Below are 19,222 nucleotides of genomic sequence, written 5' to 3' on the forward strand. Positions count from 1 at the left end.
GGGATGGTGTGGCGGTGGTGATTTGGGGGATCGGGTAATTTAGCCCCGGGGTACGGCTGTATGGCGCAGCAGGCACATGTACACGTTACTGTCAGTAATATGGGATGGTGTGGCGGTGGTGATTTGGGGGTTCGGGTAATTTAGCGCCGGGGTACGGCTGTATGGCGCAGCAGGCACATGTACATGTTACTGTCAGTAATATGGGATGGTGTGGCGGTGGTGATTTGGGGGTTCGGGTAATTTAGCGCCGGGGTATGGCTGTGTGGCGCAGCAGGCACATGTACACGTTACTGTCAGTAATATGGGATGGTGTGGCGGTGGTGATTTGTGGGTTCGGGTAATTTAGCGCTGGGGTACGGCTGTATGGCGCAGCAGGCACAAGTACATGTTACTGTCAGTAATATGGGATGGTGTGGCGGTGGTGATTTGGGGGTTCGGGTAATTTAGCGCCGGGGTACGGCTGTATGGCGCAGCAGGCACATGTACATGTTACTGTCAGTAATATGGGATGGTGTGGCGGTGGTGATTTGGGGGCTCGGGTAATTTAGCACCGGGGTACGGCTGTATGGCGCAGCAGGCACATGTTACTGTCAGTAATATGGGATGGTGTGGCGGTGGTGATTTGGGGGTTCGGGTAATTTAGCGCCGGGGTACGGCTGTATGGCGCAGCAGGCACATGTACATGTTACTGTCAGTAATATGGGATGGTGTGGCGGTGGTGATTTGGGGGTTTGGGTAATTTAGCGCCGGGGTACGGCTGTATGGCGCAGCAGGCACATGTACATGTTACTGTCAGTAATATGGGATGGTGTGGCGGTGGTGATTTGGGGGTTCGGGTAATTTAGCGCCGGGGTGTGGCTGTATGGCGCAGCAGGCACATGTACATGTTACTGTCAGTAATATGGGATGGTGTGGCAGTGGTGATTTGGGGGTTCGGGTAATTTAGCGCTGGGGTACGGCTGTATGGCGCAGCAGGCACATGTACATGTTACTGTCAGTAATATGGGATGGTGTGGCAGTGGTGATTTGGGGGTTCGGGTAATTTAGCGCTGGGGTACGGCTGTATGGCGCAGCAGGCACATGTACATGTTACTGTCAGTAATATGGGATGGTGTGGCGGTGGTGATTTGGGGGTTCGGGTAATTTAGCGCCAGGGTACGGCTGTATGGCGCAGCAGGCACATGTACATGTTACTGTCAGTAATATGGGATGGTGTGGCGGTGGTGATTTGGGGGTTCGGGTAATTTAGCGCCGGGGTACGGCTGTATGGCGCAGCAGGCACATGTACATGTTACTGTCAGTAATATGGGATGGTGTAGCGGTGGTGATTTGGGGGTTCGGGTAATTTAGCGCCGGGGTACGGCTGTATGGCGCAGCAGGCACATGTACACGTTACTGTCAGTAATATGGGATGGTGTGGCGGTGGTGATTTGGGGGTTCGGGTAATTTAGCCCCGGGGTACGGCTGTGTGGCGCAGCAGGCACATGTACATGTTACTGTTAGTAATATGGGATGGTGTGGCGGTGGTGATTTGGGGGTTCGGGTAATTTAGCACCGGGGTACGGCTGTGTGGCGCAGCAGGCACATGTACATGTTACTGTCAGTAATATGGGATGGTGTGGCGGTGGTGATTTGGGGGTTCGGGTAATTTAGCGCCGGGGTACGGCTGTATGGCGCAGCAGGCACATGTACATGTTACTGTCAGTAATATGGGATGGTGTGGCGGTGGTGATTTGGGGGATCGGGTAATTTAGCGCCGGGGTATGGCTGTATGGCGCAGCAGGCACAGGTACATGTTACTGTTAGTAATATGGGATGTTGTGGCGGTGGTGATTTGGGGGTTCGGGTAATTTAGCGCCGGGGTATGGCTGTGTGGCGCAGCAGGCACATGTACATGTTACTGTCAGTAATATGGGATGGTGTGGCGGTGGTGATTTGGGGGATCGGGTAATTTAGCGCCGGGGTACGGCTGTATGGCGCAGCAGGCACATGTACACGTTACTGTCAGTAATATGGGATGGTGTGGCGGTGGTGATTTGGGGGTTCAGGTAATTTAGCGCCGGGGTACGGCTGTATGGCGCAGCAGGCACATGTACATGTTACTGTCAGTAATATGGGATGGTGTGGCGGTGGTGATTTGGGGGTTCAGGTAATTTAGCGCCGGGGTACGGCTGTATGGCGCAGCAGGCACATGTACATGTAAACATTTCAGCCTTTGATTAAGAAGCAGAATAGAGCGTGGTGGCATTGAGAGGAGGCCGGAGAATAAAGGCTGCGGTGGCTCTTTTGGACGCGGCGCTCGCCCCTGTTGATCTTGGAGCCTCTCCTGGTTGGTGGCGTCGGCCTCTGTTGATTTAATTATGATATCAAAGTGCCTTGTGGAGTTATAAGATCTTTTTATGGTTGGATATACGTGGGACGGAGCGGTGGTCTTCATCAAACTGTGTCCTAGGTGGTGCAGAGCAGATGGGGGTGGGTAATGAGCCGGGGGGGCGGTGAAGGGTTAACAGCAGACCCTCGGCACTCGGGGTTTGAAGTGGATGACAATCTCGGCTTTGCATTAAGGCACATCACTTCCACATGAGCTGGTGCTAATGCGGCTAGATTATCCGGCATGCAGGCCCGTCCCCCCGTCTTTTCAGATTAGCGTCCTACCTGGCTCTCCGAGGAGCTGCCATCGTCCCCCAGAAGCTCGTTTCGCACTTCGTCACTGTAGGCGATCCGTGACCTTTTCTGCAAAACAAAACAAAAGGGGAGAAAAAAAAGAAAAGTGTTAGGAAAATAAATCTTGGAATTAAATGTGAAGAGGATCCGGGTGTTTCCGACCCTGGAGGGCCCCCTAATGGAGGCCTATCCGATACCATCCGCGAGACTGCGGCTGATTCATGTGTGTCCAGACACAGCGGGACGACGTGGTGCTACAGACGGCCGCGCGATTAAAGGTATGCCTGCCAGCAATGCAACTGTTGTTGGTGCGATTGTTCAAAGCGCCGGCGCCTGCAGAACAGCTTCCCCCGGAATATTAACCTCCCGCCACACAAAGGAACACTGCACCGGCCAGCCGGCCCGCTGCTGGAAGCGGCCCCGGCCAACCGGCCTTACTGGCATCGCACGAAAAAGTGCAGACACTTTCTTATATAACTTTCCAGAAACTGGTCTGCTACACGCTCATCACAACCAAAGCTGCAGGCGAGCGGTGCACCTAACCGATATCGGGAACATCCAAAAATCCAGACCGGAGTGCGGACAGCAAATGCAGAACGGCAGACACCGAACAAGCAGGGGCTTAACACACACGGCTATCTGGGAATGGGGTAATCCCTCCTATACAGCAAAGAAATGCAGAACGGCAGACACCGAACAAGCAGGGGCTGCACACACGGCTATCTGGGAATGGGGTAATCCCTCCTATACAGCAAAGAAATGCAGAACAGCAGACACCGAACAAGCAGGAGCTGCAAACACGGATATCTGGGAATGGGGCAATCAATCCTATAAAGCAAAGCATTGCAGAACAGCAGACACCGAACAAGCAGGGGCTGCACACACGGATATCTGGGAATGGGGTTATCCCTCCTATACAGCAAAGCAATGCAGAACGGCAGACACCGAACAAGCAGGGGCTGCACACACGGATATCTGGGAATGGGGCAATCAAACCTATAAAGCAAAGCAATGCAGAACGGCAGACACCAAACAAGCAGGGGTTGCACACACGGATATCTGGGAATGGTGCAATCAAACCTACACAACCAAGCAATGCAGAACGGCAGACACCGAACAAGCAGCGACTGCACACACGGATATCTGGGAATGGTGCAATCAAATCTACAAAGCAAAGCAATGCAGAACGGCAGACTCCGAACAAGCAGGGGCTGCACACACGGATATCTGGGAATGGGGTAATCCCTCCTATACAGCAAAGATATGCAGAACAGCAGACACCGAACAAGCAGGGGCTGCACACACGGATATCTGGGAATGGGGTAATCCCTCCTGTACAGCAAAGCAATGCAGAACGGCAGACACCGAACAAGCAGGGGCTGCACACACGAATATCTGGGAATGGGGCAATCAAACCTATATAGCAAAGCAATGCAGAACAGCAGACACCGAACAAGCAGGGACTGCACACACGGATATCTGGGAATGGTGCAATCAAACCTACACAACCAAGCAATGCAGAACAGCAGACACCGAACAAGCAGGGGCTGCACACACGGATATCTGGGAAGGGTGCAATCAATCCTATACAGCCAAACAATGCAGAACAGCAGACACCGAACAAGCAGTGGCTGCACACACGGATATCTGGGAATGAGGTAATCACTCCTATACCGATCAGGACATGTGTGGTGACATACAGTGCATGACATAAATCTGCACCGATACATTGTGACGCTGACAGTAATACAGGTAACGTGATCTAAGGCACCTGTAGGATCCGGTAACATAAGACGTCTACCTTCAGAGAGGGCGGTGTGTGAGCGGCGGTGTGATGTCTGCACCCCGCACCATCACATACCGGGGGCTGAGACGTCGCTGGGCAAGATCTTACAAAATGGGAAATTAGAGCGCGGCGGTTTTATCTCTTCCCAGTCTATAATCACGTTAAATAGAAGGAGTGAGCGGCAATATCCCGGTAATTACTGGCTTCTTTATTTTATTTGTGAAGATTAATAGGCGGCGGGAAAGAGAGTGCGCACGTGGTACGCGATGAGCTGCGGCTCTGCGCTGACTGAAGGGAGCAAAAATCCCGAGAAATCAGGAACTGTGGAGAGAACACCGTGCAGTCCCTGGGAAGATGGAGACCGGCGGTGATCAGAACACCGTGCAGTCCCTGGGAAGATGGAGACCGGCGGTGATTAGAACACCGTGCAGTCCCTGGGAAGATGGAGACCGGCGAGATTAAGAACACCGTACAGTCCCTGGGAAGATGGAAACCTGCGGCAATCAGAACACCGTGCAGTCCCTGGGAAGAAGGGGACCGGTGGCAATCAGAACACCGTGCAGTCCCTGGGAAGAAGGGGACCGTGGGCATCAGAACACCGTGCAGTCCCTGGGAAGATGGAAACCTGCGGCAATCAGAACACAGTGCAGTCCCTGGGAAGAAGGGGACCGGTGGCAATCAGAACACCGTGCAGTCCCTGGGAAGATGGAAACCTGCGGCAATCAGAACACCGTGCAGTCCCTGGGAAGAAGGGGACCGGTGGCAATCAGAACACCGTGCAGTCCCTGGGAAGATGGAAACCTGCGGCAATCAGAACACCGTGCAGTCCCTGGGAAGATGGAAACCTGCGGCAATCAGAACACCGTGCAGTCCCTGGGAAGAAGGGGACCGGTGGCAATCAGAACACCGTGCAGTCCCTGGGAAGATGGGGACCGGAGGTGATCAGAACACCGAGCAGTCCCTGGGAAGATGGGGACCGGCGGTGATCAGAACACCGTGCAGTCCCTGGAAAGATTGGGACCGGCAAGATTCAAAACACCGTGCAGTCCCTGGGAAGATGGTGACCGGCGGTGATCAGAACACTATGCAGTCCCTGGGAAGATGGAAACCTGCGACAATCAGAACACCGTGCAGTCCCTGGGAAGATGGAAACCTGTGACAATCAGAACACCGTGCAGTCCCTGGGAAGATGGAAACCTGTGACAATCAGAACACCGTGCAGTCCCTGGGAAGATGGAAACCTGCGACAATCAGAACACTGTGCAGTCCCTGGGAAGATGGAAACCTGCGACAATCAGAACACCGTGCAGTCCCTGGGAAGATGGAAACCTGTGACAATCAGAACACCGTGCAGTCCCTGGGAAGATGGAAACCTGTGACAATCAGAACACCGTGCAGTCCCTGGGAAGATGGGGACCAGTGGCGATCAGAACACCGTGCAGTCCCTGGGAAGAAGCGGACCGGCGGCGAGCAGAACACCGTGCAACGTTTACAGGACTAGGATCTTATTACAGGACTCACCAGTGCCCAACAGAAAAAAGCGGCACAGCTCTCCTCACCAACAGTTCTTACTACAGGGAATGAATAGCGTCACTAAAAGCCTCTAGGAACCAAACTGGTGATATATGAGGCAAGACACTGACGATAGCGGTGCTAAACTGGTGATATATGAGGCAAGACACTGACGATAGCAACGCTAAACTGGTGATATATGAGGCAAGACACTGACGATAGCGGTGCTAAACTGGTGATATACGAGACAAGACACTGACGACAGCGGAGCTAAACTGGTGATATACGAGACAAGACACTGACGATAGCGGTGCTAAAGTGGTGATACACGAGGCAAGACACTGACGATAGCGGTGCTAAACTGGTGATACACGAGGCAAGACACTGACGATAGCGGTGCTAAACTGGTGATATACGAGGCAAGACACTGACGATAGCCAAGCTAAACTGGTGATATACGAGACAAGACACTGACGATAGCGGAGCTAAACTGGTGATATACGAAGCAAGACACTGACGATAGCGGTGCTAAACTGGTGATATACGAGGCAAGACACTGACGATAGCGGAGCTAAACTGGTGATATACGAAGCAAGACACTGACGATAGCGGTGCTAAACTGGTGATATACGAGACAAGACACTGACGATAGCGGTGCTAAACTGGTGATATACGAGGCAAGACACTGACGATAGCGGTGCTAAACTGGTGATATACGAGACAAGACACTGACGATAGCGGTGCTAAACTGGTGATATACGAGGCAAGACACTGATGATAGCGGAGCTAAGGCAAGACACTGACGATAGCGGAGCTAAACTGGTGATATACGAGACACTGACGATAGCGGAGCTAAACTGGTGATATACGAGGCAAGACACTGACGATAGCGGAGCTAAACTGGTGATACACGAGACAAGACACTGACGATAGCGGAGCTAAACTGGTGATATACGAGACACTGACGATAGCGGAGCTAAACTGGTGATATACGAGACACTGACGATAGCGGAGCTAAACTGGTGATATACGAGGCAAGACACTGACGATAGCGGAGCTAAACTGGTGATATACGAGGCAAGACACTGACGATAGCGGAGCTAAACTGGTGATATACGAGACAAGACACTGACGATAGCGGTGCTAAACTGGTGATATACGAGGCAAGACACTGACGATAGCGGAGCTAAACTGGTGATATACGAGGCAAGACACTGACGATAGCGGTGCTAAACTGGTGATATACGAGGCAAGACACTGACGATAGCGGAGCTAAACTGGTGATATACGAGGCAAGACACTAACGATAGCGGAGCTAAACTGGTGATATACGAGACACTGACGATAGCGGTGCTAAACTGGTGATATACAAGGCAAGACACTGACGATAGCGGAGCTAAACTGGTGATATACGAGGCAAGACACTGACGATAGCGGTGCTAAACTGGTGATATACGAGGCAAGACACTGACGATAGCGGTGCCAAACTGGTGATATACGAGGCCAGACACTGACGATAGTGGAGCTAAACTGGTGATATACGAGGCAAAACACTGACGATAGCGGAGCTAAACTGGTGATATACGAGGCAAGACACTGACGATAGCGGAGCTAAACTGGTGATATACGAGACAAGACACTGACGATAGCGGTGCTAAACTGGTGATATACGAGACAAGACACTGACGATAGCGGAGCTAAACTGGTGATATACGAGACAAGACACTGACGATAGCGGTGCTAAACTGGTGATATACGAGACAAGACACTGACGATAGCGGAGCTAAACTGGTGATATACGAGGCCAGACACTGACGATAGCGGTGCTAAACTGGTGATATACGAGGCAAGACACTGACGATAGCGGTGCTAAACTGGTGATATACGAGGCAAGACACTGACGATAGCAGAGCTAAACTGGTGATATACGAGGCAAGACACTGACGATAGCGGAGCTAAACTGGTGATATACGAGACAAGACACTGACGATAGCGGTGCTAAACTGGTGATACACGAGGCAAGACACTGACGATAGCGGTGCTAAACTGGTGATACACGAGGCAAGACACTGACGATAGCGGTGCTAAACTGGTGATATACGAGGCCAGACACTGACGATAGCGGAGCTAAACTGGTGATATACGAGACAAGACACTGACGATAGCGGTGCTAAACTGGTGATATACGAGGCCAGACACTGACGATAGCGGTGCTAAACTGGTGATATACGAGGCCAGACACTGACGATAGCGGTGCTAAACTGGTGATACACGAGGCAAGACACTGACGATAGCGGTGCTAAACTGGTGATATACGAGGCAAGACACTGACGATAGCGGTGCTAAACTGGTGATATAAGAGGCCAGACACTGACGATAGCGGAGCTAAACTGGTGATATACGAGACAAGACACTGACGATAGCGGTGCTAAACTGGTGATATACGAGACAAGACACTGACGATAGCGGAGCTAAACTGGTGATATACGAGGCCAGACACTGACGATAGCGGAGCTAAACTGGTGATATACGAGACAAGACACTGACGATAGCGGTGCTAAACTGGTGATATACGAGGCCAGACACTGACGATAGCGGTGCTAAACTGGTGATATACGAGGCCAGACACTGACGATAGCGGTGCTAAACTGGTGATACACGAGGCAAGACACTGACGATAGCGGTGCTAAACTGGTGATATACGAGGCCAGACACTGACGATAGCGGTGCTAAACTGGTGATATACGAGACAAGACACTGACGATAGCGGTGCTAAACTGGTGATATACGAGGCCAGACACTGACGATAGCGGTGCTAAACTGGTGATATACGAGACAAGACACTGACGATAGCGGTGCTAAACTAGTGATATACGAGACAAGACACTGACGATAGCGGTGCTAAACTGGTGATATACGAGACAAGACACTGACGATAGCGGTGCTAAACTGGTGATATACGAGGCCAGACACTGACGATAGCGGTGCCAAACTGGTGATATACGAGGCAAGACACTGACGATAGCGGTGCTAAACTGGTGATATACGAGGCAAGACACTGACGATAGCGGTGCTAAACTGGTGATATACGAGACAAGACACTGACGATAGCGGTGCTAAACTAGTGATATACGAGACAAGACACTGACGATAGCGGTGCTAAACTGGTGATATACGAGACAAGACACTGACGATAGCGGTGCTAAACTGGTGATATACGAGGCCAGACACTGACGATAGCGGTGCCAAACTGGTGATATACGAGGCAAGACACTGACGATAGCGGTGCTAAACTGGTGATATACGAGGCAAGAAGGGGGGTTAGCGGATTTCTCATAGTTTTTCAGTCATTTTCTCTCAGTTCAACAACGAAGAAACAATTATCAGTTTCTGAAGCAAAAAAATGTGAGTGAAAAGCTTAAAAAGACGCCCGGACGTGTTCTGAGGCTTCCAGGTGACTTGTATTATAAAGTTCAGAACATCTTCTGAGCAGAAGACGCCTGAAAAACGGAGCGGAGAAAAGCCTGAAGATGTGAGCGGCGAGCGGCCTGCCCAGGAACAGGCGGGGAGCGGACGCAGACTCTTTAAGGACAGGGATTTTTTGTCTTCTTATTCTTGAGTTCTACAAAGATTAAAAATAACTGAACCTTATTATATCCCTGACACCGCCTGCTGCAACTCCATCACCAGCAACGGCCAGGAGGAAGCAGTCACAAGCACAGCTCAGAGGACGCCGGGGTGGAAGGATCACCTCAGTACAGCTACACGAGATAGAAGGAAGCAGTGACGTCACAAGCACAGCTCAGAGGACGCCGAGGTGGAAGGATCACCTCAGTACAGCTACACCAGATAGAAGGAAGCAGTGACATCACAAGCACAGCTCAGAGGACACCGGTGTGGAAGGATCACCTCAGTACAGCTACATGAGATAGAAGGAAGCAGTGACGTCACAAGCACAGTTCAGAGGACGCCGGGGTGGAAGGATCACCTCAGTACAGCTACACCAGATAGAAGGAAGCAGTGACGTCACAAGCACAGCTCAGAGGACGCCGAGGTGGAAGGATCACCTCAGTACAGCTACACCAGATAGAAGGAAGCAGTGACATCACAAGCACAGCTCAGAGGACACCGGTGTGGAAGGATCACCTCAGTACAGCTACACGAGATAGAAGGAAGCAGTGACGTCACAACGACAGCTCAGAGGACGCCGAGGTGGAAGGATCACCTCAGTACAGCTACACCAGATATACACAGGCAGGTATTACTGTGTTATCTGTGGTGTTACATAGGACTGCAGGTGACATCTACACGAGCTATACCCAGACAGGTTACCTCTTTTCCAGCAGTTTTTCCACCGTCCCCATACCTGGGGGTCAGGTGACTCCTCCTGCCAGTGTCCCCCTTAGTCCCCATACCTGGGGGTCAGGTGACTCCTCCTGCCAGTGTCCCCCTTAGTCCCCATACCTGGGGGTCAGGTGACTCCTCCTGCCAGTGCCCCCCTTAGTCCACATACCTGGGGGTCAGGTGACTCCTCCTGCCAGTGTCCCCCTTAGTCCCCATACCTGTGGGGTCGGTCGGGTGACTCCTCCTGGCAGTGTCCTCCTCTGTACCCATACCTGGGGGGTCGGGTGACTCCTCCTTAGCAGGGTGCCCCTCAGGCGAGCGCCTCCAGGCCGTGTTAGGAGCTGCGTTCACTTTCGGCAGCAGAGCTATTATCTGCAGTGAGCGGAGAACACTCGGGCTGATTACCTTTTATTGACCCGGGAATGCCGCTATAATTTCTCTGTTCCCTTTGATGTTGGAGAAACAAAAAAAAAATGAAATGGATTCCTATAATTGAGTAGTCTCTGCCAATTTGTTAGCTTTTTGGAGAAAAGGCAGAAAACAAAAACAATCTCCATATGATATTCTCGCACACTGCCGAGTGTTTTAGTCTCCCATAGTGATGAAATGAATAATTAAAGACGCCTCTGATTCTCGCGCCTGTTTAAAGGGTTTTATATCCTTTAATATTCGCGCCCAGCGCAGTTAGTGGGAGATCGGCTGCAGGAAATGCTGCTGTAAAAACGCGCCACTGTCCCTTTAAATTAGTGCAGGAAGGAATGCAACACGTCCGTACAAGGGGTGTAAGGGAACGGGGGCTGGAAACACGGGGGCCTGGAAACACGGGGGGCTTGGAAACACGGGGGGCTGTAAACACGGGGGGCTGTAAACACGGGGGGCTGTAAACACGGGGGGCTGTAAACACGGGGGCCTGGAAACACGGGGGCCTGGAAACACGGGGGCCTGGAAACACGGGGGGCTGGAAACACGGGGGGCTGGAAACACGGGGGGCTGGAAACACGGGGGGGCTGGAAACACGGGGGGCTGGAAACACGGGGGGCTGGAAACACGGGGGGCTGGAAGAGATCCAGGGCAATCACTGGAGGTCTCCTCACATTATTACTGCAAAACCGCAGCCTGATCTCATTAACACAGTGTTTAACCATTATTATGTGATATTTATCATCTATGAGATCGCAGAGCAACACCAGCAGCACCAAGATAACGTGCAGTCCTATGTAACACTACAGTGATAACTATCCGAGTACAGATAATGTAGTAGATGTCACCTGCAGTCCTATGTAACACCACAGATAACACAGTGATATCTGAGTACAGATAATGTAGTAGATGTCACCTGCAGTCCTATGTAACACCACAGATAACACAGTGATAACTATCCGAGTACAGATAATGTAGATGTCACCTGCAGTCCTATGTAACACCACAGATAACACAGTGATATCTCTCGGAGTACAGATAATGTAGTAGATGTCACCTGCAGTCCTATGTAACACCACAGATAACACAGTGATATCTCTCTGAATACAGATAATGTAGTAGAGGTCACCTGCAGTCCTATGTAACACCACAGATAACACAGTGATATCTCTGAGTACAGATAATGTAGTAGATGTCACCTGCAGTCCTATGTAACACCACAGATAACACAGTGATATCTCTCTGAGTACAGATAATGTAGCAGATGTTACCTGCAGTCCTATGTAACACCACAGATAACACAGTGATATCTCTCTGAGTACAGATAATGTAGCAGATGTTACCTGCAGTCCTATGTAACACCACAGATAACACAGTGATATCTCTCTGAGTACAGATAATGTAGATGATGTCACCTGCAGTCCTATGTAACACCACAGATAACACAGTGATATCTCTGAGTACAGATAATGTAGTAGATGTCACCTGCAGTCCTATGTAACACCACAGATAACACAGTGATATCTCTCTGAGTACAGATAATGTAGCAGATGTTACCTGCAGTCCTATGTAACACCACAGATAACACAGCGATATCTCTCTGAGTACAGATAATGTAGTAGATGTCACCTGCAGTCCTATGTAACACCACAGATAACACAGTGATATCTCTGAGTACAGATAATGTAGTAGATGTCACCTGCAGTCCTATGTAACACCACAGATAACACAGTGATATCTCTCTGAGTACAGATAATGTAGTAGATGTCACCTGCAGTCCTATGTAACACCACAGATAACACAGTGATATATCTGAGTACAGATAATGTAGTAGATGTCACCTGCAGTCCTATGTAACACCACAGATAACACAGTGATATCTCTCTGAGTACAGATAATGTAGTAGATGTCACCTGCAGTCCTATGTAACACTACAGATAACACAGTGATATCTCTGAGTACAGATAATGTAGTAGATGTCACCTGCAGTCCTATGTAACACCACAGATGACACAGTGAGATCTCTGAGTACAGATAATGTAGTAGATGTCACCTGCAGTCCTATGTAACACCACAGATAACACAGTGATATATCTGAGTACAGATAATGTAGTAGATGTCACCTGCAGTCCTATGTAACACCACAGATAACACAGTGATATCTCTCTGAGTACAGATAATGTAGTAGATGTCACCTGCAGTCCTATGTAACACCACAGATAACACAGTGATATCTCTGAGTACAGATAATGTAGTAGATGTCACCTGCAGTCCTATGTAACACCACAGATAACACAGTGATATATCTGAGTACAGATAATGTAGTAGATGTCACCTGCAGTCCTATGTAACACCACAGATAACACAGTGATATCTCTCTGAGTACAGATAATGTAGTAGATGTCACCTGCAGTCCTATGTAACACCACAGATAACACAGTGATATCTCTGAGTACAGATAATGCAATAGATGTCACCTGCAGTCCTATGTAACACCACAGATGACACAGTGAGATCTCTCTGGGTATAGATTGTGTAGCTGTATTTTGGAGATACTTCCACCCAGTGTCCGCTGTGCTGTAGCTGTGACGTCACTGCTTCTGGCTGATAACCACTGTGGACATAGATGGTGATGTAGCGTAGTTGCAACAGGGAACGTGCAATTGTCCCTTTAAATTAGTCTTGCAGGAATGCAACAACATGTCTGTACGAGAGTGCAACAATAAATCTGCTAGAATAACCGAGCCGATCACTGGAGCTGAATCCCATAGAAAATGTATAGAAGAAACTAAGGGTCAGAGATGTGCTGCGTGTGTGTGTGTGTATATAAGTGTGTGTATGTATATATATATATATATATATATATACAGTTAGGTCCAAAAATATTTGGACAGTGACACAAGTTTTGTTATTTTAGCTGTTTACAAAAACATGTTCAGAAATACAGTTATATATATAATATGGGCTGAAAGTGCACACTCCCAGCTACAATATGAGAGTTTTCACATCCAAATCGGAGAAAGGGTTTAGGAATCATAGCTCTGTAATGCATAGCCTCCTCTTTTTCAAGGGACCAAAAGTAATTGGACAAGGGACTCTAAGGGCTGCAATTAACTCTGAAGGCGTCTCCCTCGTTAACCTGTAATCAATGAAGTAGTTAAAAGGTCTGGGGTTGATTACAGGTGTGTGGTTTTGCATTTGGAAGCTGTTGCTGTGACCAGACAACATGCGGTCTAAGGAACTCTCAATTGAGGTGAAGCAGAACATCCTGAGGCTGAAAAAAAAAGAAAAAATCCATCAGAGAGATAGCAGACATGCTTGGAGTAGCAAAATCAACAGTCAGGTACATTCTGAGAAAAAAAGAAATGACTGGTGAGCTTGGGAACTCAAAAAGGCCTGGGCGTCCACGGATGACCACAGTGGTGGATGATCGCCGCATACTTTCTTTGGTGAAGAAGAACCCGTTCACAACATCAACTGAAGTCCAGAACACTCTCAGTGAAGTAGGTGCATCTGTCTCTAAGTCACCAGTAAAGAGAAGACTCCATGAAAGTAAATACAAAGGGTTCACATCTAGATGCAAACCATTCATCAATTCCAAAAATACACAGGCCAGAGTTACATTTGCTGAAAAACACCTCATGAAGCCAGCTCAGTTCTGGAAAAGTATTCTATGGACAGATGAGACCAAGATCAACCTGTACCAGAATGATGGGAAGAAAAAAGTGTGGAGAAGAAAGGGAACGGCACATGATCCAAGGCACACCACATCCTCTGTAAAACATGGTGGAGGCAACGTGATGGCATGGGCATGCATGGCTTTCAATGGCACTGGGTCACTTGTGTTTATTGATGACATAACAGCAGACAAGAGTAGCCGGATGAATTCTGAAGTGTACCGGGATATACTTTCAGCCCAGATTCCGCCAAATGCCGCAAAGTTGATCGGACGGCGCTTCATAGTACAGATGGACAATGACCCCAAGCATACAGCCAAAGCTACCCAGGAGTTCATGAGTGCAAAAAAGTGGAACATTCTGCAATGGCCAAGTCATTCACCAGATCTTAACCCAATTGAGCATGCATTTCACTTGCTCAAATCCAGACTTAAGACGGAAAGATCCACAAACAAGCAAGACCTGAAGGCTGCGGCTGTAAAGGCCTGGCAAAGCATTAAGAAGGAGGAAACCCAGCGTTTGGTGATGTCCATGGGTTCCAGACTTAAGGCAGTGATTGCCTCCAAAGGATTCGCAACAAAATATTGAAAATAAAAATATTTTGTTTGGGTTTGGTTTATTTGTCCAATTACTTTTGACCTCCTAAAATGTGGAGTGTTTGTAAAGAAATGTGACAATTCCTACAATTTCTATCAGATATTTCTGTTCAAACCTTCAAATTAAACGTTACAATCTGCACTTGAATTCTGTTGTAGAGGTTTCATTTCAAATCCAATGTGGTGGCATGCAGAGCCCAACTCGCGAACATTGTGTCACTGGCCAAAGATTTCTGGACCTAACTGCATATATATATATATATATATATATATATTATATATACATATACATATACATATAGACATACATACATATAAAAAAAAATACATATAAAATATACACACACACACACAGCCCTGGCAAAAATGAAGAGACCGCTGCACAATTGTCAGTTTTTCTGATTTTTCTCTTTCTATTTGTGAGTAAAAAGTAAATTGTTCTTTATTATATAATCTACTGAGGTCGTCTCCGAATTTCCAAGTAATGAATTTTGCATTTATTTTCTGAAAATGAGAAATGGTGAAAATAACAGAACAATGCACAAATAATGCAAAGAAAACAAGTTCCTCATCATTTACACACAACAATATAATAATGTGTTACCTCCGGAAGATTCAGAAATCAATATATTGTGGAATAACCATGATGTGTAATCCCAGCTTTCCTGCGTCTTGGCTGCTTTCCACCAGTCTTCACACTGGTTTTGGGTGACCTTATGCCACTCCTGGTGCAGTAATGTAAGCAGTTCTTCTTTATTTGATGGCTTGTGACTATCCATCTTCCTCTTGATTACATTCCAGAGGTTTTCAATGGGGTTCAGGTCTGGAGATTGGGCTGGCCATGACAGGGTTTTGATGTGGTGGTCCTTCATCCACACATTGATGACCTAGCTGTGTGGCATGGCGCATTGTCCTGCTGGAAAAACCAGTCCTCAGAGTTGGGGGACATTGCCTGAGCAGAAGGAAGCAGCTGTTTTTCTAGGATAACCTTGTATGCGGCTTGATTCATTCGTCCTTCACAAAGTTTAATCTGCCAAATTTCTAGAGTAAGGTCATCTTCTCTGATGAGTCTAATTTTCAGCTTTGCCCAACACCTGGTCATCTAATGGTTAGACGGAGACCTCGCGAGGCGACAAGCCATAGTGTCCTGCACCCACTGTGAAATTTGGTGGAGGATCGGTGATGATCTGGGGAGGCTTCAGCAAGGCTGGAATTGGGCAGATAAAACTTTGTGAAGGACGTATGAATCAAGCCGCATACAAGGTTATCCTGGAAAAACAGCTGCTTCCTACCGCTAAGGCAATGTTCCCCAACTCTGAGGACTGGTTTTTCCAGCAGGACAATGTACCATGCCATACAGCTAGGTCAATCAATGTGTGGATGAAGGACCACCACATCAAAACCCTGTCATGGCCAGCTCAGTCTCCAGACCTGAACCCCATTGAAAACCTCTGGAATGTAGTCAAGAGGAAGATAGACAGTCACAAGCCATCAGACAAAGAAGAACTGCTTAAATGTTTGCACCAGGACAGCAATAAGGTCACCCAAAAGTAGTGTGATAGACTGGTGGAAAGCGACGCATGAAAGCTGGGATTAAATATCATGGTTATTCCACAAAATATTGATTTCTGAATCTTCCTGAGGTAAAACATTATTATATTGTTGTTTCTAAATTATTATGAACTTGTTTTCTTTGCATTATTTGAGGTGAAAGCGCTGTGCATTATGTGCATTGTTTTGTTATTTTCAACATTTCTCATTTTCAGAAAACAAATACAAAATTTATTGCTTGGAAATTCGGAGACGTCGTTAGTAGATTATAGAATAAAGAACAATTTATATTATACTAAAAAATATAAAGAGAAAAATAAAAAAACTGACAATTGTGCAGAGATCTCTTAATTTTTGCCAGAGCTGAATATATTATTGATGCACGTAATGAATATAATTATCTGTATAATACATATAGTAATGACATACATAATGTACAATTTATATATATATATATATATATATATATATATATATATACACACACGATACATAATGTATATAGTAAGAATTTATGTAATGAATATAATTTGTATAATGCATATAGTAATGACATTATATATATATATATATATATATATATATATATATATATATATATATATATATATATATGTCATTACTATATGCATTATACAAATTATATTCATTACATAAATTCTTACTATATACATTATGTATCGTGTGTGTATATATATATATATATATATATATATATATATATATATACACACACACACACATACATTTTATACACACACATATGATACATCCTTACTATATACATTATATGTATGTAATAATGAATGTAATAATTTATATAATGTATATAGTAATGATGGACATAACATATAGAAGTTGTATAATGTATATAATACGAGTAATGTATATAGTAATTATACATACTGTCTATACTGTACTATATATAGTATTGATCTATGTAATGAATATAATGTATAGAATGTATGCAGCAATGATATATGTCTATAATGTACTATATATAGTATTGATCTATGTAATTAATGTAATAATGTATAGATTGTATACAGTAATGATATGTCTATAATTACTATATATAATATTGATCTATGTAATGAATATAACTTATACAATGTATATAACGTATACCATAATGATATATAATGTCTATAGTGTACTATATATAGTATGGATCTATGTAATGGATATAATAATGTATAGAATGTATACAGTAATGATATATAATGTCTATAGTGTATTATATATATTAATGATCTATGTAATATAATGTATATAATATATACAGTAATGATATATAATGTCTATAGTGTACTATATATAGTATGGATCTATGTAATGAATATAATAATGTATATAATGTATACAGCAATGATATATAATGTCTATAGTGTATTATATATAGTAATGATCTATGTAATATAATGTATATAATATATACAGTAATGATATAGAATGTATACAGTGTACTATATATAGTAATGATCTATGTAATGAATATAATGTATATAATATATACAGTAATGATATATGTCTATAGTGTACTATATATAGTATGGATCTATGTAATGAATATAATAATGTATAGAATGTATACAGTAATGATATATGTCTATAGTGTACTATATATAGTATGGATCTATGTAATGAATATAATAATGTATATAATGTATACAGTCATGATATATGTCTATAATGTATACTATATATAGTATTGATCTATGTAATGAATATAATAATGTATAGAATGTATACAGTAATGATATATGTCTATAATGTACTATATATAGTATGGATCTATGTAATGAATATAATAATGTATAGAATGTATACAGTAATATGTAGTATTGTTGTATACATGATATTATTTTCAGGTGTTTGTTTCCCGCTGTAATGAATGTCACTGTTCTTATTGCTCGATCTGCAGCTTCTCTCCAAAGGGGGAAAAAAAAGAAATCCCACATCTACCGGTGATGGAAATTGACATTGCAGAGATAAAACTCACGAAGCCGCCGCTGACTGCACGTACAATACATATGCCGCTATCATGCAACTGGTGCTTGTAAATGGCGCAAGCTCTTGAAGAGGAATGGCGGCAGATTTCCACGGCTGTGCTGATGCAGCGCTGAGAAGGGGAGCAGAGCGGACCCCCAGTGGGGTCAGGGACAGGGACATTATTAGCAATAATCATTACCATTTCTCTCTCGCTCGTGTTCACTGTATTGGGTTAAACGCCTTTTCAGTAAACCCTTGTGAAACGCGTCCACATGTTCGGGCCGAGGGTCAGACACATCACATCTTCCCCATCTGCACAGAATACACGTTAAGCATCACATATCAGACATTACTGGTGATATATGTGGGATTTAGTCATATTAAACACCTAGAAAACAAGGACCTGATCCACACAAGGACCTGATCCACACAAGGACCTGATCCACACAAGGACCTGATTCACACAAGGACCTGATCCACACAAGGACCTGATCCACACAAGGACCTGATCCACACAAGGACCTGATTCACACAAGGACCTGATCCACACAAGGACCTGATCCACACAAGGACCTGATCCACACAAGGACCTGATTTACACAAGGACCTGATCCACACAAGGACCTGATCCACACAAGGACCTGATCCACACAAGGACCTGATCCACACAAGGACCTGAT

The 19,222-nt window shown here is 45.9% G+C and overlaps 1 protein-coding gene across 4 annotated transcripts in view; it reads right to left on the reverse strand.

The window, feature by feature from the left end:
- Positions 1-19,222, reverse strand: part of VTI1A (vesicle transport through interaction with t-SNAREs 1A) — a 494,579-nt gene that overhangs the window by 392,756 nt on the left and 82,601 nt on the right. For all 4 annotated transcript variants that reach the window (XM_075348209.1, XM_075348210.1, XM_075348211.1 and 1 more), the window contains exon 4: positions 2,656-2,733. In XM_075348209.1, the coding sequence (XP_075204324.1) occupies positions 2,656-2,733 (78 nt within the window). The remainder of the gene's footprint in view (positions 1-2,655; positions 2,734-19,222) is intronic.

Source organism: Anomaloglossus baeobatrachus, chromosome 5 (genome assembly GCF_048569485.1).
Source record: "Anomaloglossus baeobatrachus isolate aAnoBae1 chromosome 5, aAnoBae1.hap1, whole genome shotgun sequence".
Taxonomy (NCBI): Eukaryota; Metazoa; Chordata; class Amphibia; order Anura; family Aromobatidae; genus Anomaloglossus; species Anomaloglossus baeobatrachus.